This window comes from Cupressus sempervirens, chromosome 1 (assembly GCF_028749045.1).
Source record: "Cupressus sempervirens isolate cs-2001-9-10 chromosome 1, ASM2874904v1, whole genome shotgun sequence".
Taxonomy (NCBI): Eukaryota; Viridiplantae; Streptophyta; class Pinopsida; order Cupressales; family Cupressaceae; genus Cupressus; species Cupressus sempervirens.
In genome coordinates, this window is record NC_143118.1 from 522259761 (window position 1) to 522287002 (window position 27242).

Here is a 27242-nt window from a genome sequence, read left to right on the forward strand (position 1 = left end):
TTTTTATTCTTTTTTGGCTCCTAAACCCCAAAATGGATCTAAAAGAGGCCGTTCATTCTTTAATCTTCTCATTGTGTTTGCAACTAGGCTCTCTTCTCATTTGATCTCCATTTTAGCATTTTGAAAATAGGTGATTTTTTTATGAAGAGATTTGTTCATAGGGTGTTAGATAGCTTCCACAAAGGAGTTCTAAGCATCTACGGTAAGCATTTAACCCCATTCTTGAGTCCTTTTACTAGAAAGTTTTGAGATGATAAAAAAATTCAAGTTTTGGAAGAATTTTTACCCTAGTTATTGGATTTGCAGCTCCTAGCCTCAAACCGGGTTCGGGTCAATATCGACTTCAATCGGCGAATTGGTTTGTGCTGGGTCATGGATCCACAATTTTGCACGGACCCACAAGGTCAAACACGGACCATGTACGGATTCCGTGCATACCCGCGAGACAACTCACTCGTGGGCCCAAAAAAAAATTAAAAATAAAGGTTTTTTTATGATTTTTTTTTCAACCCAACCCTAAAACACCCCTTTTACTTGATATCTAATTCATTTTAGGCTCATTTGATGTCTCATTTTGCTCTCTCATTCTTACAAGAATGAAGTGAAGTGATTGAATACCAAGGAGATTGATTGTGGAGTGCTAAATTCTTGCTTCAAGGTTGATTTGAGTGTTGAAAGTATGTCTTTGAATCATTTGCTTTAGTTTTTCCTAAAGCTCCAAATTTATTCCATGTTTTGTACAAGTTTTGAAGATTTTTTTTTAGTAATTTTTGTTATAGATTTCAAGTGCAAGAATGAGTAGTCAAAGCTTAGTGGGTGAGGAGGGTTCTCAACAATTTAAAATTGATAAAAGGTCTCCTTTATGGAGACACTACAAGAATTGCACATTGTAGTGGAGGTGGGGGCTTCATTTGGAAATGTATTTTTGGCCAGGCACAATATAGAAGCTCCTACTCTAGAGTAAACTTCATTTCTTCGGCCCTGGGGGTAAAAGTATTAATATGTGTGTAGGGCCTGATAAGAAAGGCTTGCCAGCTAAGCAAATAGCAGCACTTTTAAAGGAACAACAAAATGCTAATAAGATAGTTTCAAAAGGGAAACAAAGTTCTTCTAGTGGGAACGAAACACTAACATCACGATAGTTTCAAAAGGGAAACAAAGTTCTTCTAGTGGGAACGAAACACTAACATCACCCACTCACCAAGCCGCTACACATCCTTTCTTGACTATAACTTCTACAGAGGATGATGAAGATGTACAAGAGCCCAAAACCACACCCGCAAGAGAGGCCCTGACGGAGTCATGATTTTCACAAATTAGGACCTCCATTCTGATCACTCCCCATAAATTTCAATTTCCATTATTTATATTACCTTTTATAATCATTATAGCCAAGGCTTCCTGTTTCATATCCTGGTGGTTGTGAAAGCTCTACATTGGGAGCGAAAGATTTGTATCTCTTACACTGAGATGAACAGGTTTTGAAAGAAGATATTCCAGACAAAGGAAAATATGGTTTGCTGCAGTCATGAAGTTCTGTTAAGAATAACATCAGAAAACACATTACAATGATTAAATGGGATTGTATCCTTCTTCAGACAGGATACATGGAAGCCTTGAATAGCTGTTCGTTTATGGTCCTCCTGGTACTAGAAAATCACACTTGGCAAATGCTGTTGCTGCAGAAGCAGATTCAATATTTTTAGTATATCTTCCCTTGACCTTGTTTCAAAATGGATGAACGTGAGTGAGAAACTTATTTCCAATCTATTTCAACGACTCAGGAATCTGCTTCTTCAACTATTTCTGTTGATGCAATTGATTCTTTGTATGAACAACGAAATGAAGGTATTGAAAGCAATGGTATCAGATATATGAAGATTGCTTGCAAAGGACGAGATGCAGTTCCTAATAGTTTGCCTGTGAATACTTTTGTGAATGAAGTAGGATAGCTTATGCAGTCTCACATGATGAAGAAGCTGAGCAAATATGTGCTGGTCCACCGCACCCATGGTTTCAGTGATTGTAAATTATCTTCTTCAAATTCAAGGCATAACTGTCAAAGAGGCTGTGGAACACTTAGCTGGTGCAAGACCCCCAGGAATTTACATACCAGATTATATTGATGCATTGCTATAATGAAAGGAAATCAGAGATGGTTAGGTTGCCAGTTCATCAACATAAAAAGCCCAATTGCAGTTTCTAATTTGTGAGGCTATGCAGGAGATGGGAGTTTAGATATGAATAATAAGTTTTGGAAATCAAAGACAAACAAGGATTATGTTCAACAACATAAACAAGAGGATCATATGCCATTGAAAGTTGATTGAAAAGCCATTTGCACATCATAAACAAGGAGAGAACTCAGAGAAGTCCACAATGAAGTGACTATGGCAGGTATCTACTATCATAAGCAATAAAATTGTAAGGACTTTGTGAATCATTGCACTAAGAGATTACAACCAAGATTATTTGTGTCTACTCATGGAATGAGGGTCATCAGCATGTAAGGGGCCATGCAAGTGAGAAAAGAATATTTAAAATATATAGCATCAGTGATACCAAACTCCAGTTGATGAGAGAGTCAATAAAAACTCAGATTTGTGGCCAGCGTCAAAACGAAACTGCAGAAGAATATGTAATGGATATATACAGTGATAATGGTAGACAAGTGCAAGTTTAATCTCCTGGCAGCGCGATGGCTGTGGTTGTTGGTAGCAAATGAAACAATGTGTCCAGATTAATGGCGTAGCTTTTGACATGTCAAACAAGTGCCATGTCATGGTCTAAGGCAAAGTGAAGAAAGGAGGACCTGTATATACAATGAGGGAACACAGCGATATATAAACAGGACCATGGTTCGAAGAAAAAAAGGGATTTAATGTCCAGAACATACAGCCAGCGATATAAATACATCAACAATACACGTATGATATAATTCTCCAAACAACATAACAAATGTCATTATTCCAATCAGCAATAGGGATTAAATGGAATGGTGGAGTTTATTCAGCCATCTTCTCACAACGATGATTCGGGGGTTTCTGATAATTAAATATTATAGAAAGAATAAAAGACCGATCATCTTAAATTAAAAAGGGAAACCATACCTGTCAGCAATGAGTCATGATATACAATGGAAATAAAAATATGTTGTCAGAAATACAATGGAAAATAATATAAAACTGAAGCTGCGATATATTGGAGTGTGTGTTGGAAGCCTATAACTCATGTTCTAATAAAAATCGATTGGAAACTTATGATAATAATAATAAATAATATTAAGATTCCACAAGGTGCCATTAAATTAATTAAAATTGAAAGGTGTGATTTATCTCTGAAGAAATTTAAGTCTTGATTTGGAAAGTCGCATCAATTAAAATAAAAGAGCTAAATAATAGAAGAATGAGGGACAAGAAGAATAGAAATATTACAAGCATGAGCAGTATGGGGAAATAATAAGAAGAGTAAGTTAAATATTTTTTGCAGTTGTGATATATTGGATATTGTAATAAAGCACAAACTATTTGATTCACTTCCAAATTTAATGCAGTAGCCCTGTTTTCCTTTATTTATCTTGAAAATTGAAGTTCAGACTATTTTGTCCAGATTTAACCCTTGTGATATTTGATTTTAAAATCAATTGCAGCTAACGGCAAATAATTTAATTTAAATACAAGTCTTTGACTATCAGAATTTGCATATCAACCGTTGTTTATGTTAATTTTTTCATTGGTTTTCCAAATAAGTTAAATTCCATTAGACTAAGGTTTGTGTTGTCAGTTGAAGCCTCACTCTATAAAGTAGTAGATGGTATAAGCATTGTCTCTCGGGGTTGTATATAAGGGTTTGGAGAAAGTTTGACTCTATTTGCCCAAAGTCGGATAAGGAACTGGTCTGGATTTTATATTGTGAAAGTGGGTTAGTGTCTCGAGTCTTGAAGTTCAATATTTCATCATATTTATAACTCATAAAAACCATTATTTTCATTAATATCATACTCATTTCATAAGTAAAAACATCCAAACATTCATATGATTTTATTTTCAACAAGTTTTAAAGATATTGCCAACTTATAAAGTTTAAATTCGCTATAGAAAAGCTTTGAACCGAGTCATAAGGGTTTAAGGAAGGTTTGCGCGAAGCCTAAAGTGCAAGGGAATTGAGTGAGGAGATCATTCCCGTTTGTCGACCAAAACTGATTGAGTAATCCTATTGGAGAATTGCCAATGCCCTTGGATTTCCAATCTGTGGTTTTGGGAACCAACAAGCCCATTAGATAAGACTTTTTAAAATGAGTTGAGAGATCTAGCTGTTGAAAAGTTAGATGTTGCCTCTTTGCAAATGGTGTTCCATTCAACGTAATTAGATCACCTTATTGGAGGGAGATGGTGGAGGGAATAAATATTGCACCTACAAGATACTATGGCCTTGGATATGAAAAGTTATGCACCACCTTATTGCACAATGAGAGAAGAAATGTAGAGAGAGATTCTTGGGTTCAAACAGCTTTGTCTATTATCTAAGATGGATGTAAAGATTGTAAAAATTGTCCGTTAATAAATGTTATTGCTATGTCTCCCAAAGGGACAATGTTTTTGAAGGCATTTGATTATGAGGAGCAAGTGAAAGATGTTGATTTTATTTTTCGCATTCTCATTGATTCCATAGAAGCGGAGGGTACTAATAATGTTATCTAAGTTGTGGACAATGCAAAAGTGTTGCAGGTGCATTGGTTGAGGCTAGATATGATCACATTTTTTGGACACCATGCACCTTCCATTCTCTCAATTTGGTGATACAAGCCATTGGCACCCAAATAGAATGGGTGAAGCAAACATATGAAGAGGGTGAAGAGATTCAAATGTTTGTGACAAACCACCATATATCACAAGCAATTTCTAGAAGTTTTTCCAATTTGGAGTTATTGAAGGTAAATTTTAAAATTTAATTTGTTTAGTTTACTTTATGAAATATCAATTTATGAATGTGTCGCTAACTTTCTATTAACATGTTTTTAGGTGGCTGAAACCCACTTTGCATCACATATAATCGTCCTTAGAGGACTTGTGAGGGTGAGGGAAGCATTATCACAAATGGTCATTAGCAACCAATGTGGCATTTGGAAACAGTCCAATACAACAAGGGCCCAAAAGGTCAAGGCAATGATATTGGATGATGATTGATGGACTCGAGTAGAATACATGATAGAATTCACCGATCCTATCATGGCTATGCTTAGGTTTGCCGACACATATCAGCCATGCTTGGGGGACATATATAATGCCATGGACACCATGTTGGAGAAAGTCAAAGTGGTAAGTTATAATACAATTGTCAATGCTCTATCCAAGTTTATTATTATTAAGATATAGCTAAATATAAACAATTTTAATTTACATAACTTAAATAAACATCATTTGTTATTCATATCCTAGGTCATTCAAAGGAGAAAGTATGACCCTACAGACACCGTATACAAAAAGGTGGAAACAATTGACCTTCACTGTTCGAACAAGATGACTACTTTGCATCTCCTAGCTTATGCTTTCTCCCCCAAGTATTATATCCCAGAGGTACTTCCTATTCCTAGTAGAATGGCACTTTATAGAGATGTTGAGGTTGCTAGTGGATATACGAGGGCGTTCAATAGGATCGTCAGCGAGCCAGAGGTAGGAGCAAATGTTAGGATAGATTTTGGGTTATTAGTCTCAGGGAAAAATTTAGATTTTGTTGTTGTGAATGATCAAAGCAGAATAGATGGTATTACATGGTGGTACCTCCATGGGCAAGATTATATGCACCTTCAGCCTCTTGCAATAAAGATCCTATCATAAGTAAGTTTTTTAATTTTATTTTCTATCTATTTTTCATTTGCTTTGGCCACTTGCAATGTATTATTTAACACTTAATTTTGTTTGTTTTCTCTCTAGGTTTCTAGCTCTTCTGCCACTAAGCAAAATTGGAGTTCATACTCCTTTATCCACCCAGTGAAGCATAACCAATTGGGCTCCAAAAAATAAGAAGACTTGGTGTTTGTGCACAACTCACATCTTCTATTACGTAAGGACCCAAAATACAAGAAGGGCATAGAGAAGCTTTGGGATGTTGCACCCGAGTCTACCAACTTGGATATGACAATTGATGATCTTGCTAGAGCCACATTGCTAGATATAGATGATGCAAAGGACGATGCAACACCCTCTATTGTTGGTGGAAGCACCTAGGTTCCAATGATGAAGATAATGAAATACTTGCAGCCATTGATGACCCCAATGATCTACATTTTTTAGATAATGCATTTGATGACTAGGAACACTTCAGCCTTTCATGATTATTGAATCATGTTTCAAACATTATTGAACTATAAGTTAGATAAAGCATTTGATGACTAGGAACACTTTAGTCTTTCATGATTATTGAATCATATTTCAAACATTATTGAACTATAAGTTAAAACTATGTCTAAGTTTTGTGAATTCAATATGATGATTTTCTTGATGAATCATTATGTTTATCTTTGACATTTAGCATTGATATATGGTCAAGAATCAAAGATTCATAGTATGAAATGATCTAGTTTTAATATTATATATATATATATCTCTTTTTTTTTAATATATAATGCATATGTGTGTGTGTGTGTGTGTATACACACACACACTCACGAATCATAATGGGAAAAAAAATCACGAATCCACAAACTAGATTCTCAAATCCACATCCATCACCGAACCCAAAGCAGCAAAGAAGATTTGTACAATTTTTTTTTCATTTTTTATAGAAAAATGAAAAAACAAGTTTAACTATCTATTTTAATATTTTGTATCATTTTTTTGCACTTGTATGCTTGATGTTCATAATTTATTTTTAATTTAGATTTATTATTTTCTTATTAGATTGTATTGTGTAAGAATGGCCACTACCAGTAGTCAAAATTCGATGGCAAGGCAAGGAAGAGACAATTCCAAAACTGATGTAGAATCTCCACCACAAGATTAGCACAGGTTTCAAGTTGTGGGTCATAATTTGGAAATGTAATGAATGTCATAGTAAACCATTCAATATCTCATATTCTCATGTCAAACTTCATTTTATGGGCCCTTCTGGGAAAGGAATGAGAATGTGCAAAAGAAGCAAAGATGGAGAGGGGATGACTAATGCACAATTAGGAGGATTTGTAAGAGAATAAGAAATTGCTGATAATTTAGTTAAAAGATTAAAAAAAAGCTTCTATCAACCTCCATCCGCACAGAACAATTGCCCTCTGACCTAGTTGTATCCTCCAAAGATCCACTCATGCAATTACTTGTATCAAGAGAGGAAGAGGAAGAGGAAGAAGTAGAAGCTACCGTCCGCAAAAGAGGTCCATCAAGCATCGCATTTAAAATGGAGGCAAGAGAGCTTGGTAATCAAGCTATTGCACATTGCCTCTATGTCAAATGTCTTCCATTCAACTTGATGAGATCACTATATTGGAAGGAAATGGTGGCAGTCATCAACAAAGCACCTACCAATTACACTAGCCTTAGGTATGAAAAGGTGCATACTACTCTATTGCAAAAAGAGAAGACTTCTATAAAGAAAACTCTTCAACCAATTAGAACTTCTTGGAAAACTTTGGCTATATCTATTGTGTTTGATGGATAGAAAGATAAAAGAAACTGATCATAGATTAATGCAATTGCAGTGTCCCCCAAAGGGCTAATGTTTTTTAGGGTGGTTGATTGTTAAGGAGAAATAAAAGATTCACATTTCATTTCTAGAATTCTCATTGAGGCCATAGAGATGGGTAGTAGTGAGATTGTAGTCCAACCGGGTACACACGATGCCAAAAATTGTAGGGGTGCAAGTGCTTTGGTTGTGAGTCAATATGGCCATAATTTTTAGACACCATGCATTGTACACTCCCTAAACTTGGTCATGCAACAAATGGGCACCCAAATAGATTGGGTGAAGCAAATATACCAAGAGGGAGACAAGATACAAATGTTTGTGACGAATAGCCACATGTCACAATGCATAATCAAATCATTCTCCAAATTGGAGTTGTTAAAGGTAATGATTAGAAAATATCATTTATTTATTTAATTTGAATAAGTTTTATGTTCATGTCCAATTATCAAATTGTATATAACTTAGTTTATTATTTATTAACATATTGTTAACTTGCTTAGGTTGCTAAGATCCAATTAGCATCTCATACTATTGTTATGAGACAACTTGTCAAAGTGCAAGGGGCATTGAGCCAAATAGTTATTTCGAGCTAGTGGGGTATATGAAAGACTTCAAGTTCAGAGAGAGCCCTAAAGGTCAAGGTTTTAGTCTTAAATGACAATTGGTGGCCTCGTGTGTAATTTGTATTAGATTTCACCAAGCTTATCATGATTGTGCTCCGCTTTGCTGATATAGATCCCCCTTGCTTAGGGGATGTGTATGATGGCATAGACACCGTGGAAAACATGAAAATGACCCCACAAAAAGTGAAGTCATATGAAATAAGTTGGAAACAATCATTCATCATAGTTGGGAGAAGATGACTACCCCAATGCACCTCCTTACATATGCCTTATCTCCAAGGTACTATAGCCAAGAAATACTTAATATGCCAGAGAAAGTTGCACCATATGTAGATGAAGATGCTAATGGGTGCTATAAAGCATTTGCAAGATTCTTCCAAGATGATGAAATGCACAAAAAGTTAAGCCTAGAATTTATCATATTTGCTTCGGGATCAAAACTTACTCCATATAAAATAAAGGACCAAAACAACATGGTGTTATATATATGGTCAACCATACAAACATCTACAACCTGTTGCAATCAAGATCCTCTCACAAGTAATTTTTTTATTTTTGTTCACCACTTGTATTCTACAATTTAGTGTTTAACATTCTTTAAATTACTTTTCATTTGTATTTTAATTTTGTCAACATCGTCCAGGTTGCAAGTTATTATGCTGCTGAATGGAATTGGAGTACAGGCTCCTATATCTATTCAGTGAAGTGCAACCGGTTACGCTCAAACAAAGTTGAGGACTTGGTTTACATTCATACTAACTTGTGTCCTTTGTCACACAAGGAGGATGAATACAAGTAAGGGTCAGCCAAGCTTTGGGATGTAACCCCTAAATATGCAAACTTGGATGCAATGCTTCAAGATCTTACTACAATCGCAGATGATGATGATAGCATCATGGCACATGGTGTATCTAGCACAAGTGGAACCATTTTGGTTCAAATGAGCTTGAACTTGCACCAATTGGAGATGATGAGAATGTGGATTTTCTTGAGAATCTTTGTGATTCTAAATCTGATTAGTGAATCTTGAGTCTTGACTCTTGATTGATCAACATTGAATCACGAACTAAAGTTTTCATTTTGTACTTCAAGTTGCATTGGAATCTTGAACATGAGTAATTTACTAATTAGTTATTGAACTTATTTCAATTCGTATATTAGCGTTTGTGAAGTTTGAAGTTGAACTATCAAATATAAAACATCTCAAATCTTGATCAATGGTGAAGTATCATACTATGTAATTAATTTATTTTGTATACTGCTTGCATTTCTTTGTATTTCTTTGCAAATATATATATATATATATATATATATATATATATATATATATATATATATATATATATATATATATATATATATATATATATAAAGACATCCAAAATCAAAAAAAAGCACATTCGGATACTTGATTCTTGCATCCACATCCACATCCAAATCTGCAACTCAGTTGCTCACCATTGCAATGAACATCTTGGGATCATTGGACAAGAGCAGAAACTGTACAACCAACATATTGAGATTATTTTATAATGGTTCGTGGTATACAAAATTTTAGACATTTTGCTTGCACATTTTAATTGCAAACAATGATATTTTACATGTCCTTGTCGTTGGAATTGGCCCAGAAAACAGAAATAAACAGCAATAAGGAAAACCAAAATAGATACAAGGGACACATAAGAGCATAATTAACAAAGAGATAACAAAGTGGACTAAGAATCTTGACCCACTTATATTGTGACACGTCATAGAGCATAGTTCTAAATAAGGTAACTAACAAACAATGGAGTGTGAAGTATCTGGACTTTTATCGTCGTATTTTGGAAACTTTTTTCGCCTCACGGTAATGTCTAATGGTAGTTTTTTGGGCCTTCATGAATCAACAGATTGAGGACTAGCAATGAATATGGAATTTTTTTTAAAGGTTATGCTGTCAAATTTCTTCAAGAGAAAAGAAGAAGTTGGTCTCCATGGAGGCAAGAGCCTGATATTGTATTGTAATACATTTTTCATTGCCGAATAATCCATTAGTTTGGTACAAAGTAATGAGAATCGAAATCAAATTGCAAATCGGCCATGAACCGGCCACGAATCGCAAATTTAAAAAACCTTTGAAATTTAGAGATTTTAACAAGTTTAAACTTATTTCTTGCACCCTTAATTGAATATAACTTAAACACACTATAACCTCATCAAATAGAAGCTAACATACATAAACATGAAACATAAATGATAAATCCATCACATACGTCGCTACGATACACATAAAATGTAAATTGTAGCTTAAGTAAATAGAAATCATAGGATCATAATGAGTCAAATCATAGAATTTATGAATGTATATAAGATGAAGATCCATAAGACATCAAATCATAAATGTATCTAAGATGAAGATCCATGAAACATGTCTATCAATATCTATAAACAAAAAAAAAATTAAAAGATGTGTTTTTATTAAAATTTGACTTGACTTTTTACCTACCCGCGCAGCCGACTTTTCGCGATTCACAAAGGTGATTTTGGCAATTTTTTCCATGAATCACATGAATTGGCGATTCATGCAATGAAATCGCTGGTCTGGTTCACCAGTTCAAAAAAAATCCGGAACCATTAATCGAATTGCCAAACCGGCGATTCAAGCGATTTCATGGCAATTCTCATTACTGTGGTTTGGTGATCCAAAGGGTGGATTTTCCAAAAATATATGTGCCATTCTTTCTCTTGCAGTTGATTTCCTTTCTATCTTTGACTTCATTGAGCTGTTTTCATGGCACAATGCTGCTGAAGTTTTTATAGGTTTGATTACTATAATATTTTTAGGCGGTTCTCATTACTATGGTTTGGTGATCTTAAGGGTGGATTTTCCAACAATATATATGCCATTCTTTCTCTTGCAGTTGATTTCCTTTCTATCTTTCACTTCATTGAGCTGTTTTCACGGCACAATGCTGCTGAAGTTGTTATAGGTTTGATTATTATAAAATTCCTCTTGGGAGGTTAATGTGGAAGTACCTGCACTTTTTTATAGTTATGTTTAATCTGGTATAATTGATAAGAGGTCTGCAAATACTTTTCCTAACATTTGGATCCCATGGGATGCATCAAATTGATCCAACGAATAACAATAAGATAGTATTTGTAAATATATTCATTACACATGACCATTAAGTTCTCCTATAAAGGAGTTCAAAAGTACTAAATGTTTGTTTACAATATGATATTGAAGCACTATGCTTGTTTTGCAGCTTACTCTTTTAGACCATCATTGTTGAAAAGGAATAGATGCAAAGTCGAGAATCCTAAAGCAAGCAGCGGTTTAGATTACTTACTGAAAGAAGAACAGGAATAGCCTGACGTTGAATTGGTGTAGGCTCCTTGAAGCCAAATTTGGCCAAATTTTGCATCAAATATGACTTGCATCCGTATCTGCATGTCCATGAATCACAGGGAAAAACAATGAATTATATAAATATAAATCACAACATTATTAGCTCAAATATAAACTGCATTAAAAAGAAGTAATAACATTTATAGGAGCAGGACTAGTTACTAACAAAAGTGATTGAGAGCAAAAAAAATCTTCAAGTGATTGACCTTCAAGTTAAACAGCGTAAAATCATATCTAACGTGAACTCATAGAAAGGCATATCGATCCACTACAAGAACATAAACTTCAGAACATCCATGTGTTTTCATGCAATCACTATTGACTAAATTTTAAGCTCTGACTTTTATATTAAGATGAAAGAACCATGACGATGAGGTTCTTGCAATATTATTTAGAATAAGACATACACTATTTGCCAAATCCACAATTCAAGCCAAGAAATACTACAACCAAAAATATCAATTGCATGGTTGTTAATTTATGAACTCCAATAATAAAAGCCAAAATGTATTTATGAACATCCAACTTTTCTATGTGATCTTTGTCTCTGTCATCCCCTAGCATTAAGCTGATACAACAAATCAAAAAACTTGTGTTTTCCTTGATGGTGGACAACATGCATAGTTTATTTGAAGGGGATAAGATAAAGCAGACTGCTGGTTTTTCAGTTAAGATACATACCAAAAGATTAGAAATGGAAAGGAATTCGGAAATTATCTAGTGCAGTTGTTCTTCAATCCCTTAGACTGCTCTGGTCTCATGGACGTCATTAAAAAGCATTCAATCATTCATTCATTCTTGGACAAAAAGGCACGTCTCCCATATTAAAAGGAAAATTGACTCCGAAGGCGAAAACTGGCATTGCATGTAAACCAATGTTCATGAAGAAGACAGAAATGCAAGGACCATAAGCCAGAGAAAGGAAAGACAACAATACAGTAGCATGCACCCTGACAGACAAATACAAAATTGTAGAGTTGATGGTACAAAAATATTATTTTCAATCTCTGTAATTAATTTGTTTTTTACTTCAACATTTATTTGTGACATTTATCTATCATCTATCATAACCAATATCTTACAAATATGAACCTAGGATATCTGAAAAGAAGAAACGAGGGCCTAAATCTGCTAGAATTAAGCTTGCTATGGCTGGTAATGCAGCGGATCAAGCCAAACTGTTGAGATCGAGAAGAGGCTATATCTCTTCCCGGAAGCAATGAAGCTCCTTTCGTGGAATGTCAGGGGCTGCAATGCTCCTAACAAACTACGCTTGATCAAGCAGGTGTTCGATCAAGCTAAAGCAGATGTGGTGTTTTTACAAAAAACAAAGCTTAGTGGTCATAACAAAAAATTTCTTTTACAGAAGCTCATGCCATGGATATCACTAATGGTTGATGCCGATGGAACCTCGGGTGGTATGGGAGTGTTTTGGAAAGATGCGGCAGTGAATGTGTCCTTGGTTGATTGCAATGTTAATTGGCAATTGGTGTTGATCTCTTCCTTTCAGCTCCAGATTAGTTTTCTAGCCTTTAACATCTATGGACCCTGTCAACAGAATCTGAAAGTGCAATTTGGCAAACTATATCTGAGAAGTTGGAGTTATGGAAGGAAAGATTGGTGGTGTTAGGGGGGGATTTTAATGCAATCCTATCCCCGAATGAAAAGTTAGGTGGCTTGGTGAAATTGCACAAGAGTCATCAGGGGTTTGCTGATTTTGTTCTAAGTAACAACTTACAGGATCTATCCTTTGTAAATGGTGATTTCACATGGACAAATCGGAGGAAAGGTTTCACTAACATTGCTGAGAAGATAGATAGATTTTTGCTGGGTGGTGATTGGAGCAATACAGATTGTTTATGCCACGCTGACATATTGCCCCTTACAGGGTCTGATCATTTCCCAATTTGTTTAAGTATCAGGAATGAGAATGCTCTAGAACGTGCTCCGTTTAGGTTTGAAAAAATGTGGTTGAGGTGGGATGGTTTTTTGGATTTAGTTAGAGGCTGGTGGTCAACAGCTCCAAGTTAGAAAGGTTCATGTGCCTTTATCTTTTTCAAGAAACTGCAGTACTTAAAAGAATAGTTAAAGGTGTGGAATAGAGAAGTTTTCAATAACATTTTTGCTGAAAAACAAAGGCTGGAAGATCAATTAGAGGAGTTAATAAGGTGGTGATGCAAGGGGGAATGGATGAGGTCTTATTCATTAAGGAACAGCAGTTAAAGAAGGATTATGAAGAAATTTTATATAAGGAAGAAGTATATTGGAGGCAAAAGTCACGAGAGCTATGGTTGAAAGAAGGTGATAGGAACACGAAGTATTTCCATAACTCAGTGAAGGAACGTAGATCTTCAAATAAAGTGTTCTCTATTAAAAATGATAAAGGGGAGATTCTTACAGAGCAAAATCAAATAAATGAGGAAGCAGTTAGGTTTTTTCAGAATCTTATAGGATCCTCTCAGAATATGGCTGAGGAGGAAGACTGTTTAAAATTGTTAAAGGGAGTGCCAAAGCTTATTTTGGAAGATCAAAATAGGAGGCTCTTTCAACCGGTATCATTGTAGGAAGTTAAATCAGCGTTATCAGGACTAGGGAAAGATAAGTCACCAGGCCCGAATGGGTTTCCAGCCTTATTTTTTCAAGCTGCATGGGACTTTGTTGGACAGGAGCTTTGGGAAGTTGTGGAAGAGTCAAGGAGAACGAAGTTTGTTTTTAAAGATTTGAATAACACTTTTTTGGCTTTGATACCGAAAAAAGGGGAGAGAGAAACTTTTAATGACTTTTGTCCCATAGCTTTATGTAATACAGTATATAAAGTTATTTCAAAAGTAGTAGCAAATAGGCTGAAGATTGTGCTCCCATTTATTATTTCCTCGGAACAGAGTGGTTTTGCTCCAGGTAAATCTATTTTTGAAGGTATCATCATTGCACATGAAGCTATTCACACTTTGAGGTTAAACAAGGAGCCGGGAATGCTGCTGAAATTAGATATACGTAAAGCTTATGATAATGTTAATAGGAAGTTTTAAATGAGAGTTTTGGATAGTTTTGGTCTTAGCGCTTCTTGCTGTAGTTGGATCTTTGCTTGCATTAATTCTCCTCGCATCTCTGTTCTGGTAAATGGAAGCCCTCAAGGCTTTTTTGACATGGAAAGAGGCATCCGTCAAGGTGATCCTCTTTCCCCCTTTCTTTTTATAATATTAGCGGAAGTTCTAGGCAGAGCAATAACTAATGCAAGATTGGCTAGAAGATGGAAAGGTTTAAAAGTGGCAAGGAATGTGGAGGCTATAACACACTTACAGTTTGTTGATGATAATTTTCTAATGAGAGAAGCGGCTGTTAAGGAAGCTGAATGTATTAAATCAGTGCTGGAAGATTATAGCAAGGTAACAGGTCAATGTGTAAATTGGCACAAATCAGAAGTTTTCTTTTTCAACATAGCAAGTCGAGTACAATCTAAAATCTGTAAAGTGTTGGGAGTTAAACAAGGGGTGCTACCTAACAAATACCTAGGTATACCTATGTTTCAGGGAAGAAATTGTGCAAATCTATGGAAGGAATTGGTTGATAGTTGCATCAAAAGGCTTGATGGGTGGAAAGGGCGATGGCTGACATTTGCAGGAAGAATTTTGCTCCTCCAAACTGTTATATCAGCAATTCCAACTTATTCTATGAGTTGTCTGAAGATCCCAATGGAGATTTTGAAATATATTGAGCAGAGAATGCGGAAATTTGTGTGGAATGGATCACAAAATGAAGAGAAGATTCCGCTGATAGCATGGGAATCTTTATGCATGCCAAAGAAAATGGGGGGTGTGGGCCTTAGGAGATGGAAGGATGTCAATAAAGCATTGGGAGCTAAATTGATATGGGAGATGTATGAAAACCGAGATCAGTTGTGGGTTAAAATCTTACAAGCCAAATATCTTGATTCTAAGGAGTCTATGCGCATTCTAACAGTCAGAAACCCCCCTAAAGGTTCAACTGTTTGGAACTTTATGTTGGAATGCAGACCTATTATAACCAAGCATCTATCTTGGCAGATTGGTAATGGGGAAAGAGCATCTTTTTGGCATGACTCTTGGAATGGATTAGGTAAACTGTCAGATATTGAAGGCCTGGAAAATTTGATCCCCATTATGGAAGATATATTGGGAACAACAATAGATTGCTATGTAGAGAAAGTACAGATAGAGTTGGGCACAAGTTGGGCATGGAAGGATATCTCATATTTGGAAATATCAGAGGATTTGAAACTAAAGATGAAAGGCATTTTTAGTGAGCGACAAATTTTCTTGAGTAATAAGGAAGATAAAGTTATCTGGTGTGCTTCAAAAAGTGGCAGGTATTCAGCTAAATTGGGCTATGAACTTAGGGGTGGAGTGCATAAAGCTGCAGGATGGCCATATCAGCTTTGCTGGAACAAATTATGTATGCCTAAGGCGGGGGCTTTTGCTTGGATAGCTTTGCAAGGAAGAATCTTAACTGATGATAGAAGATATAAATATGGTTTTGTTGGCCCTTCTAGATGTTCTCTATGTATGGAGGCTGTTGAGAATGCAAATCACTTATTAGCCCAATGTGAATTTGCACAATATTGTTGGGCGAAGTTGAAACAACATTTATGCTGGATGGCCCCTCTACCAGACTCAGTGAAAGGAATTTTTCAGTGTTGACCTAGTAATTTTAAAAAATCCCTTTATTCTAATATTTGGAAAATAAGTCCGGCTCTGGTTGTTTGGGAGCTCTGGAAAGAACGGAATTGACGAATATTTCAGAAGAAGATGGAGAATGCAGAAGCTGTGTGGAATATAATTCATAGATCCATCGAGGAATGTATCAATGCCAAAGGTGTGCCCCAAAATCCAAAGAAATGCTTTAATCATTGGGATAACCGAATTCAAAAGTTTTGGACGGGTATCAAAATTAAATGGGCTAATGATGGAGATTTGAATAGGATTGTAAAGGTTGATAGAAAAGAGATCAGATGGAGAAAACCTAAGAAGGGTTGGGTCAAAATCAATTTCGATGGTGTGTCTAAAGGCAATGGAGGCATCTCCGGTGCTGGAGTGGTAGCTCGGAATGATAAAGGTAAAATAATTGGAATTGCAGCGAAGAGATTGGCGGATGGTTCCAATAATATAGCTAAGGTGGAAGCGGCATTGATTGCAGTATCCTTGGGTAGGAAACTAGACGTTGCAAATTTGCATTTGGAGGGGGATTCAAAAATAGTGGTTGATGCGATTATGAAGGGGGACAACAAAAGTATGGTTTTATAAAAATCAGATTCAAACTATTAAAGAATTGTTGTGTACATTCATGAATTTCAAAGTAAGCCATGTGTATCAAGAGGGGAATGTAGAGGCAGATAAATTGGCTAACTGGGCAACCACCTTTAGTTGTATTAATTCAACAAAAATGGAGGATTTACGTGTGATGGGATAGCCAGGCTAGGTTGACGGCAGAATTTGGTTTGCAAGATATGACAGTCATTATGACTGCCAAAATAAGAGGTGGCGCACAGCACTTTGTACTATTTGTACAGAGGTGGCGAATGTGAAGGAATTGGACAGCGATTGCCTAGAGATTATGGGGGTAGATACATACGGAATGTGATAGATATAACACATCGTATGTGCGAAGATTTACTAATAAAGAGATGGTATAGGCCGGTTTAACATAAAAGTAGTTTGAAGCCTAAGTGTTTTCTTTACAGAGGGGAGAAAAACTGAATGATGGAAGCAACCATTGTGCTGGACTCCAATAAGGAAATGAAGGCCTTCAAAGGGCCGGTAAGCAGGGAACACATGAAGGGGCTCCTAAAGATTAAGACGGAGGTCATGGTGGATGCGGTACTGCAGGTGAAGAGAGGGAAGTGAAACGGCGCTCTAACCTTGACGTGATAGCAATGGTGGTCGCCTAGGGTCTAGAGATAAATAAGCCGGTTGACGAAGCACGGTATGCGGTCAAAGCTTTGTTCGCAGATGAAATGCTTGGTGGGTTGGATCATATACTTGATTGGTCAATCCCTGGAGTAGGCGTTGATATCGCTGAGTGCTTTGAACTGGAGGATGCCAATCGAACATTTGGGTACGTCCCTTTCCTCAAGTGGAAAGCGAAGGTTGATAAATCTGCTCTATATAAAAAGATGAAAGAGGCATGGGACCGGATGTGGGAAGAAATCATCCGAGTTGAAAGTGGAGCGCTGCAAATAAGGAACGAGTGGGCAACCTATCCCCGCCGCCAACGAAGTCCACAGGGCTGCCGAGCATCATTGGAGAAAGGTGGAGGATTTCAAGGATAGAGAAGGCGCGGGCTGCGCAGCGAGCAAGGTGTGGATGCGACTAATGGGTTATGGATAGTTTTTTGGAAAGGAGTAATGCTAAATTATTGTTTTGATGTATGAAAGAATAGTAAGTAGGGAGGGCAGATTAATGAATTATGGATAGATGTGGTTTTTTGTATGTACGAAGGTTTTGAACTGTGAAGCATGGATGTAACTATTACTTTTATTAATATAATACATATTATTACCGATCAAAATATATATATATATCTTACAAATATGGTGGCCTTTATTCATAGTCCACATGGGAGGATATTAAAATTGATTGTTACCATCCTTCATGGTTTCATTTAAACAATCAATGTTTACTATAAAATCTGCACTAATAAATACAACAATGATATGATTAGAGGTGTTTACAATGATATCATATTTTAACTATCAAAAAACCCAGCAACAAGTTTTTGTAAAGAGTAAAAGCAATGAACTCTAAGTGATTGCCAACAGGAAGCTAATGCCTGCATATCTACCTAATTTGAGGACAGGAATTGTCATAACAGGCCCTCAAAATACAATAATGAGAATGGTGTACTCAGATCCAGAAAAGAGCTTGTTTCTATTGCTACTCCAGCCAAGCATACACCTCTGTACGCATTCTTTTACAGCTTAGACTGTCAATACAGATAGGGAGTAAACACCTTGGTTGCATTCAGAGTCTAATTCGCCCCATGAAGACTGAGAAGAAATATGAGGATGCTTTTGGAGATAATGTTTTAGCTACTGCATAATAGGAAAGATGCTTGAACACTAAAAACTGAAATATCCTAAGATATGAAACTCATGTTTAGAAGCAACTATAGTCACCTTATTTCACCATGCGTGGACACATTTTACAAGATGCGGTAGCCATAATATGGATGACTCTTGGCTCTCATCAATAATGGATAAGGAATCTCATGTCTAGAAGTAATGATATTTATTTTAATTTCACCGAGCACAAACATGTTTTAGGATATGCAGACACCATAATTATCAATAAGGACTCTTCACTATCATCAATAATGGAGACTCTACTGTAATTTTTGGATAGTAATTGTTATTATAAATTGGTATATACAATAGAGACAAAAGGCTCTATTTATAAGAGATTAAAAGACAATGTTTCTAAATGAAACAATATTGAACTGAAGCCAGAATTAGAAACTAAATGAACATTACAAAATTATTTTAATATCCTCTGCAGGTCTTCTTTACCAACCACGTGTCCAAAATGCATTCTATTTGTGGCAGAGCAGAGTTTGTTCCAAGCACATTCTCAGCAGATGGGATTGTTGTTTCTGTTTCACCATCTTCAAAATCTCCCTTGTATGGATACAAATCTGCTAAATGGAAAATGGGAGAGATGTTTAAATCAGCAGGCAAAGATATTCATATGCATTATCAGAAAATCTCTGAGGACTTGCACGGACCAAGCTTTTTCATCCTTGGTTTATTGTACGTCCCTGTGGAAAACCTCTCATTCTGAAGGTAAGCCAGTACAAGGTCTCCAACCAGGAATTGCAATTGTCTCCACTTTTGATCGGCATGCTTCTTGTATTGCCAATTATTGTCTGTCATGTTTTGTTTCACCTGCTCTTGAATATCATGAATGACAAGCAAAATCTTCTCCATCTGCACTTCACTTCTCACTCCCAGCAAGATATTGAAGTTCAAACACACCTCATCCACCACACAGAAAGGACTGAAACCTGTACTTTTATTCGAAGAGTCATTAAAGTTTAAACACAAATTTAGCCTGTGCCAACATGAGAACCAAATTTCCAGGTGAACTACCAACAAGACAATTCAGGTTTGTGCTTAACTTCTTTCATGGTGTCCTACAAAAATGACCCACAAATTTAGAAACCCTGTCAATTTCTATACTTTTTGGAATTTCATGCAACCTCACTGCTTCTTTAAAGAACAAGTTTGCAATGTTAGTGGCATCATTAGTTCTTGCAACGTTAGTAGCATCATTAGTTCTCTTACATGGTATGAAATGCACCATTTTATAAAATCTATCTACCACAACAAAAACAGAATCACTGCCCCTTTGTGTACGAAGCAAACCCAACACAAAGTCCTAAGGCGGGTTTAGAACAGGAAGGGGCTGATATAAGCCAGCAATCGGACTTCTTCCCTTGGTATGTTGCCGAATGCTGCACCTTTCAACATATCTTCTCACATTTGCCTGCATCTTGGGCCAATAATAATAAGTACTCAACTGCAAATAAGTTTTACCTGTGCAAAGTGACCAGCAAGATTACCACAACATTTCTCCTTTAGCAAATTGTTCCTCATGGAACCCTTGGCAATACATAATTTTATTCCCCTTCAATAACAGACCATCTTGAACCAAAAAGCCCATCCATGGCTCCTTATTCTTACAAATTGGATTCTTGCAAGATTCAAATGCTTCCTTAAAATCTACATCCTCTACATACAACTTCCAAAACCCACATTTTTAACTTGCATTTCATATAACAACAAATTCTCTCCACTCAAAGCATCCACAACTTCAATCATTTGTCCACTCTTATGTTTCAAAACAAAATCAAAGCTTCGGAGATGCTCAGCCCTTTTGGCATGTCATTGATTCAACTTGTGTTGGTTGTTTATGAATTGCAAAGCATGGTTATCAGCTAAATCACAAGGTTCAAATTGAAATTCGACTTCATTGATTATAAAAATCAAATGTAGTACAGCAAGGGTAAAAATTCGGAAAAAAAAACGGACATTAAATTTAAGTTATATATATTTAAGTATTTTAAATTATTAGTAATATATCCACAAAATTGTCAAAATAGTTTAATATTGCTAAATAATAAAACCAAATAACTCTAACATTATTTTAAAATAAATTAATATTATATTAAATAACAGTATTATATTAAATATCATAAAATTTGGATGAAGTTTGGAAAGGGTAAAAATACGCTGAAATTCATATCTCATGGATGAAATTCGATGTATCCTATGACTTAGGTTATCTGTGTATACAATGAATTCCTTTAGAAGTAAATAATGACTACATTTCTTTAGAGACTGAACCAAAGAATAAAATTCTATATAATAAGAGTACTTCTCTTTGCATCATTTAGTCTTCAGTAAAGAATGCTACTGGTTTACCTTTTTGACTAGACAACCCCAATAGCCAACCCACTAGCATCACACTCCACTTATATACTTTATTAGAATCTAGCAAAGCAAGAATGGGCTGCCCACTTACTTTGTGTTTGAGAAATCTAGAACTTTCTTCAGCCTTCCTCGTCCATTCAAATGGTTTCTCATTCCCTTAAATGGTCTGAAATTTCTAATAAATTTACTAATAAAACTTGCTAAGCCATAGAACCTCCTTGCCTCCATACACTTCAGATCATTCGAGGACGGCTTGGACTTTTTCTTTGTCCATCTTGAGCCCATCCTTGGACACCGTAAAGCCCAAGTGGATCAGTTATGTTTGAAAAAATACATGCTTCTTAAGATTTACTTGCAACTTCTCTTCCTGCAGCCTCTACAATACCTATCTCAAATGTTCCACACGCTCCTCTATAGTCCTGTTAAATGTCAAAATGTCATCCAAACGATGGAACAAATTTCACAATACATGTATTGTCAAACATGTCAGCAACAATGTAAGGAATAAATAAGAAACCCAAAAACCTAAAATGCTTCTCAAACAGAATACCATCTAAAAGTGAGAAGCTAACTTAAGATGATGGAAATCTTCCATCCTCTTGTCCCACTAGCCTCCAAAAATGAAGGCTCAAAGTACCAAAGAAAGATTAGCACAACCACCAAAACATTCATCAATAACATGCTCATGTTGTGACCATCAAGTCCATTAGATTGCATTCTACTGTTGATACCATTGTTATGAAAAATATATAAAATATTCTTTTATTCCAATATATGTGATAGTTCATTTGATTTGCATTTATAAAGTGGTAGACATAGTAGAAAGCAGTTAAACAATTCAACAATGCAAAAACTACCTCTCTAACTGTCTACCCTAATTATTGTTGGGAATGACAAGTCCGTACGATGGTTGTTCACCGTACGGTGAGATACCGTACTTGTACAATGAAAAACTGCACATGTGAATCCACCATACAGTGAAGGGTCACCAAAACGTTTCAGAGTGACGAGCATCTGTATGACTGAAACATTTTTAGAGTGACAAGCATCCGCGTGACCGAAACATTCGGAGTGACAAGCATCTGTGTGAACGAAACATTTCGGAGTGTCAAGCATCTGAGTGACCGAAGGTGTCCGAGTGACCGTCACCGAAGGCATCCGAGTGACTGAAGGTGTCTGAGTGACCGTCACCAAAGGCATCTGTGTGACCGAAGGTGTCCAAGTGACTGGAGGCATCTGATACCTAAATGAGTAACTGTTGGATGGATGAGTACCAAGGCTGCCAATAACCGTTTTGTTCTTGACAGTTAATGCACCGGATTTCATAATGAATTGCAAAGTGTATAAATGTCTGCGGAATTTGTTGGGCTAAGGAGGCTGTGACTATGAAAGTCAGGTTGATTGTAAAGGCAATCTAAGCTTGTGAGCCTATCAAGAAACCAGAGTTTGTTGTATGTAAATTGTTTACCATAATACAAAGTTTCGCGGGGGTTTTTGGGTGGTGGATTTTTCCCGAAAGGGTTTCCCATGTTAAATTTGGTTTGTGTTTATCTTGTGCGTATTTGTTTTTCAATGTTCTTGTTTAAACTGTGCATCTTAATGTTTTAAAGTAGATTTACAATCCTTTATTTTTCCTCTGTAAATTGGCATCTGGAAGGCGTTTTCCGCAAGTAGCTTTCCTAACAAGTGGTATCAAAACTTGGGTCATCCTTGTTAGGTAGGGTCGTTTTCCGTGTCAATTTGTTTCTAGTGGGAGTTTGAAAAGTGTTTATTTGGTAATTGAGATGGCGAGTATAGGGAGAGTAGAGATTGAAAAGTCCAATGGCATGAACTTTGAGTTGTGGAAACTTGAAAATATTTTGGTTGATCATGATTTGTGGGTTGTTGTATCTGGTAACAACCCTTCAGGCATGAACCAAGAAGATTGGGTTTTAACAGATCGAAAGGCCAAAGCACTGATGAGGCTATGCCTTGCGGATTCTATTCTCTTGAATCTTCATGAGGAGAAAACTGCACATTCTTTGTGGAAGAAGTTGGGAGATATTTATCAGGAAAAATCCTTGGTAAACAAGCTCTTCCTAAGAAAGAAGTTGTACTCTTTGAAGGGTTGTGGCAAATCATCTAAATGCGTTCAATATGGTGATTGCACAACTGACATCTGTTAGTGAAAAAGAGTGTTGCATGCTACTGCTATGCTCGTTACCTAATTCATAAGATCATCTTGTGATGGCCATTGGAAGTACTATCACCCAATTAAAAATGGATAAAGTGGTTGCTGCACTTTTGTCAGAGGAGATGCAGAGGAAATCTTCTGAGGTGACTAAAGAGACTCTCATCGTTCAAGGCAGAGTGAAGGACAAAAGCAAGAAGGACATGAAGCTTGAATGTATTGGGAAGAAGTCCAAAGCAAAGTATTGGAACTGTGGGCAGGTTGGTCATATCTGAAAGGATTGCAAAGCGAAGACAAAGAAGAATATGGAGAGTTCTTCTGATTTTGAGTCTTCTCAGAGTGATGATGAAGATGCAAGCAGTGTTGCTTTGGCTAATCGCTCATTTGATAATGACTGGTTAGAGTAATTCAATCTTTGTGTCGAAGATGTTTGTCATGATGTCATGTGTGACTCGGCACCACCGTACAGTGGGAGTTGTTGGCAGTGACGTAGATGTCATGTCTAACTCGACACCATAGCTTAGTGGGAGTTGTTGGCAATGATGGAGTAATTGATCTTTATTGGTATTGTAGCTATTGAAGGCGCAAGATTTTGAAGTTGCAGAAGCTTTTCACATTTGCTGAAGTACTATTTGGAGATGTTAATCTTTATGTAACTGAAGATGTTGACATCTTGAGGGCTCAATAGAGTCTTTGATAAGGGTGTGGTTTATGTTTTCATTTAACATGTTCTGATATGTTTAAATAGAGCACGTAATCTCTCTAGTTGAGATTGTTTAGATCATGTTTATGTTCCTAAGACCATAGTTGGAATTTTGACATGTTGATCTTGGTTTAGTTTCTTTGTTTTGAGTACATTGATCATTTGTTGGATACTTCATAATATTGTAATGTTGCATTCGGAGTTGGCATGGATTGATCAGTTGCAGGTACTCATGGAAACTTAGAGATGGAGATGATGGTGTTATCTCTTCTAATTAGAGATGTGTTTGTTCGAACGGTTAAAGGTTTCAACAGGAGGACTGTGTGGTTTTTTAGAGGTGTAAGTCGGACATGGTCATGTTAAGTATCTCTGCGAATATCAACACGTACTTATCAAGTGGGAGATTGTTGGGAATGACAAGTTCGTACGGTGGTTGTTCACCGTACGGTGAGATATTGTACTTGTACAATGAAACACCGTACATGTGATTCCACCGTATGGTGAAGGGTCACCGAAACGTTTCGGGGTGACAAGCGTCTGTGTGACCGAAACGTTTCAGAGTGACAAGCATCTACGTGTCCAAAACATTTTGGAGTGACAAGCATCTGAGTGATCGAAGGTGGTCGAGTGACCGTCACCAAAGGCATCCGAGTGACCATTGCCGAAGGCATCCGTGTGACCAAAGGTATTCGAGTGACTAGAGGCGTCTGATACCTGAATGAGTAACCATTGGATGGATGAGTATCAAGGCTGCCAATAACCATTTTGTTCTTGACAGTTAATGCACCAGATTTCATTATGAATTGCAAAGTGTATGAATGTCGACGGGATTCGTTGGGCTGAGGAGGCTGTAGCTATGAAAGTGAGGTTGATTGTAAAGGCAATTTGAACCTGTACGCCTGTCCAAAAACCAAAGTTTGTTGTATGTAAATTGTTTACTGTAATACAAAGTTTCTTAGAGGTTTTTGGGTGGTGGGTTTTTCCCAACAGGGTTTCCCGTGTTAAATCTGGTCTGTGTTTATCTTGTGTGTATTTGTTTTTCTGTGCATCTTAATGTTCTAAAGGAGATTTACAATCTTTTATATTTCCCCTATAAAATTGGCATCTGAAAGGCATTTTCCGCCAGTAACTTTCTAGCTTTCCTAATAATTACTGTACTACATTTATTAACATTGTAATACATTATACTAACTGTGTAGTCATACTACATTTATTAACATTGTAATACATTATACTAACAGTGTGGTCGGTTTGTAACCATCAAACTAACTGCACAACTAACTTTCTAACCGGTGACAAGAGACCTGAAACTGCGATGGGAGATTTAAAAGAAACAAACAAAATTGAAACTAAACTAAAAAAATTAAAACAAAAGAACAGAACGCTGACTCAAGCAAGTCAGACAGAGAAGCATCAGGAAGATTGGAGAGTCTGATATGTTGCTCCTACATCAATAATAGATCTCTCTCTCAGTTGCCACTAATCAACTAGGTGAATGGTGGCAAAAATGAGTAATTCTTTTCCTGGACTGGCGCGGACTTCGAGAATGAGGCAATTTTAAATTGAAATGAAATAAATCAGCAATGCGGCTCAGCTGGCTATACTGTCAATGGGAATTTTTTTAACGATACCTGGACTTTAACTCGTCGAAGCCTTCGAGTGGTGAAGGAACATCTTCACCTGCCACGTATATGCCATATTTCTTTCGCAGGGATACGCTCACCTAAAAACCATTAAACAAATTAAATACTGGATACTTGGTAGGTAATCAAGACAGAATGGTGTTCACACATTGATATTAATCTTCACCTCTTGCTTTCGAAAATGCTCCTTCTCCTCAGCCCGAACTTGAGCTTGCACCTGCGTCTTCTCATCCGCATTCTCGCTTAAAGCCTTGGGCCTCTTAAATACGTTAAAAACCTCACTGATTTCTGAACATTACATTACATAGCGGAGTGTGAGGTTAAATTATATGGGCAAATTGCACAGAAGTTTTTCTCCATAAGTTTTGAAGCATTAAACTACACTTGTGTGATCAGATACGGCCAACTCGCCACCAAAAAAGTAAGCAAAAATGACAGATTTACCCTCGAAAGACTTGAGCTTTTGCTTCTTTTTCTTCCTGGTCTCCAATTGCCGCACCTCGTCTTCCTCCGCCTCCTCGAAAACTTGTGGCGGCGTTACATCTTTATCTTTAGGTTTTACCTGCACAACAAAGTTTAAACATCCCCTAAACCCAACCGCCTCCTTTCCACAGCGAAGAGAAAACTAATGATTACCTCGAACTTATGGAAATCGGCTGAAAATCTTTTCTTGTTAAAATGAAGACCTGCAAAGAGCAATGAATCGGCCATAGCTGTTGCAGCAGAATACTGAATGACAATCAGCGGCCAAGATTTTCGTATCGGTCTAGTTAAACACACTCTCACGATCTTCTAAAAATTCTCGACTTGGAGGCAGATCCCTGTGCTTCGGCGGCCGGCACCAGAGCACGGCGTTCCCAAAAATTTATAGGGAGAGAAATAGAGCGCACCTCTTTAAATCAAATAATTTATTTTATTATTATTTTTCAAAATTTATAGGAGAGAGAAATAAAGCCAAATAATTTATTTAGTCAATAGGTTATTTGTGTCCGTAAAAATTTTTGATAAAAAAGTTGTCAATTGTCGAAAAAAAGCTTATTTTTCACTACACTCTTATTTTAATATTTATTAATTGTTATTTCCATTTTAACTATTGTTTTTTTTTTCTATTTATTTTAAAAATAATTATTTGTAATGTTCACATAATTAATCGAAAATTATTAAATTCAAAAAATTAAAATTGATTGATTTTAGTTTTTAATTTATTTTTTATATTAATTTTTTTCTTTAAATATTATTTTTTAGTTTCTATAATTTATTTAATCAATACAATATTTGTTAGAAACATCGTTATTTTTTCATATTTTTCTGAATAAGATTTTTTGATGGAGTTTTTTTAAATAATTTTTTTCCATATTTGATAAATTGAATTTAAATAAATAATAATTATAAATCTATTTAAAAGATTTTAATAAATATTATGTTATTTAAATTGAAAATTATTAATAATCTAATTTATTCACATAAAAGATTATATGTTAAAAAATAATTTTATTATTGAGCAGCTATCGGCTTATTGTTGCAAGCACAAAAGCGTACAACTACTAGTTTTATTATTATTTTGAAAATTTT

The 27242-nt window shown here is 36.1% G+C and overlaps 1 protein-coding gene across 2 annotated transcripts in view; it reads right to left on the minus strand.

Annotated features, from left to right (window-relative positions):
• Nucleotides 1-26577, minus strand: part of LOC149578520 (P-loop containing nucleoside triphosphate hydrolases superfamily protein) — a 63295-nt gene extending 36718 nt beyond the window's left edge. The window contains exons 1-5 of one of the 2 annotated variants that reach the window (XR_016364498.1): nt 26307-26558; nt 26115-26232; nt 25837-25958; nt 25659-25750; nt 11633-11729 (exon numbers count right to left, since the gene is read on the minus strand). Coding sequence is in view for 1 of the 2 variants with exons in the window: in XM_089829590.1 (XP_089685716.1) it covers nt 11633-11729; nt 25659-25750; nt 25837-25958; nt 26115-26232; nt 26307-26381 (504 nt within the window). In the remaining variant the exon portion in view is untranslated. Of the gene's footprint in view, nt 1-11632; nt 11730-25658; nt 25751-25836; nt 25959-26114; nt 26233-26306 lie in introns of both variants that reach the window. The other variant, XM_089829590.1, reaches the window with a different exon arrangement.
• Between the last annotated feature and the right edge of the window lie 665 nt (nt 26578-27242).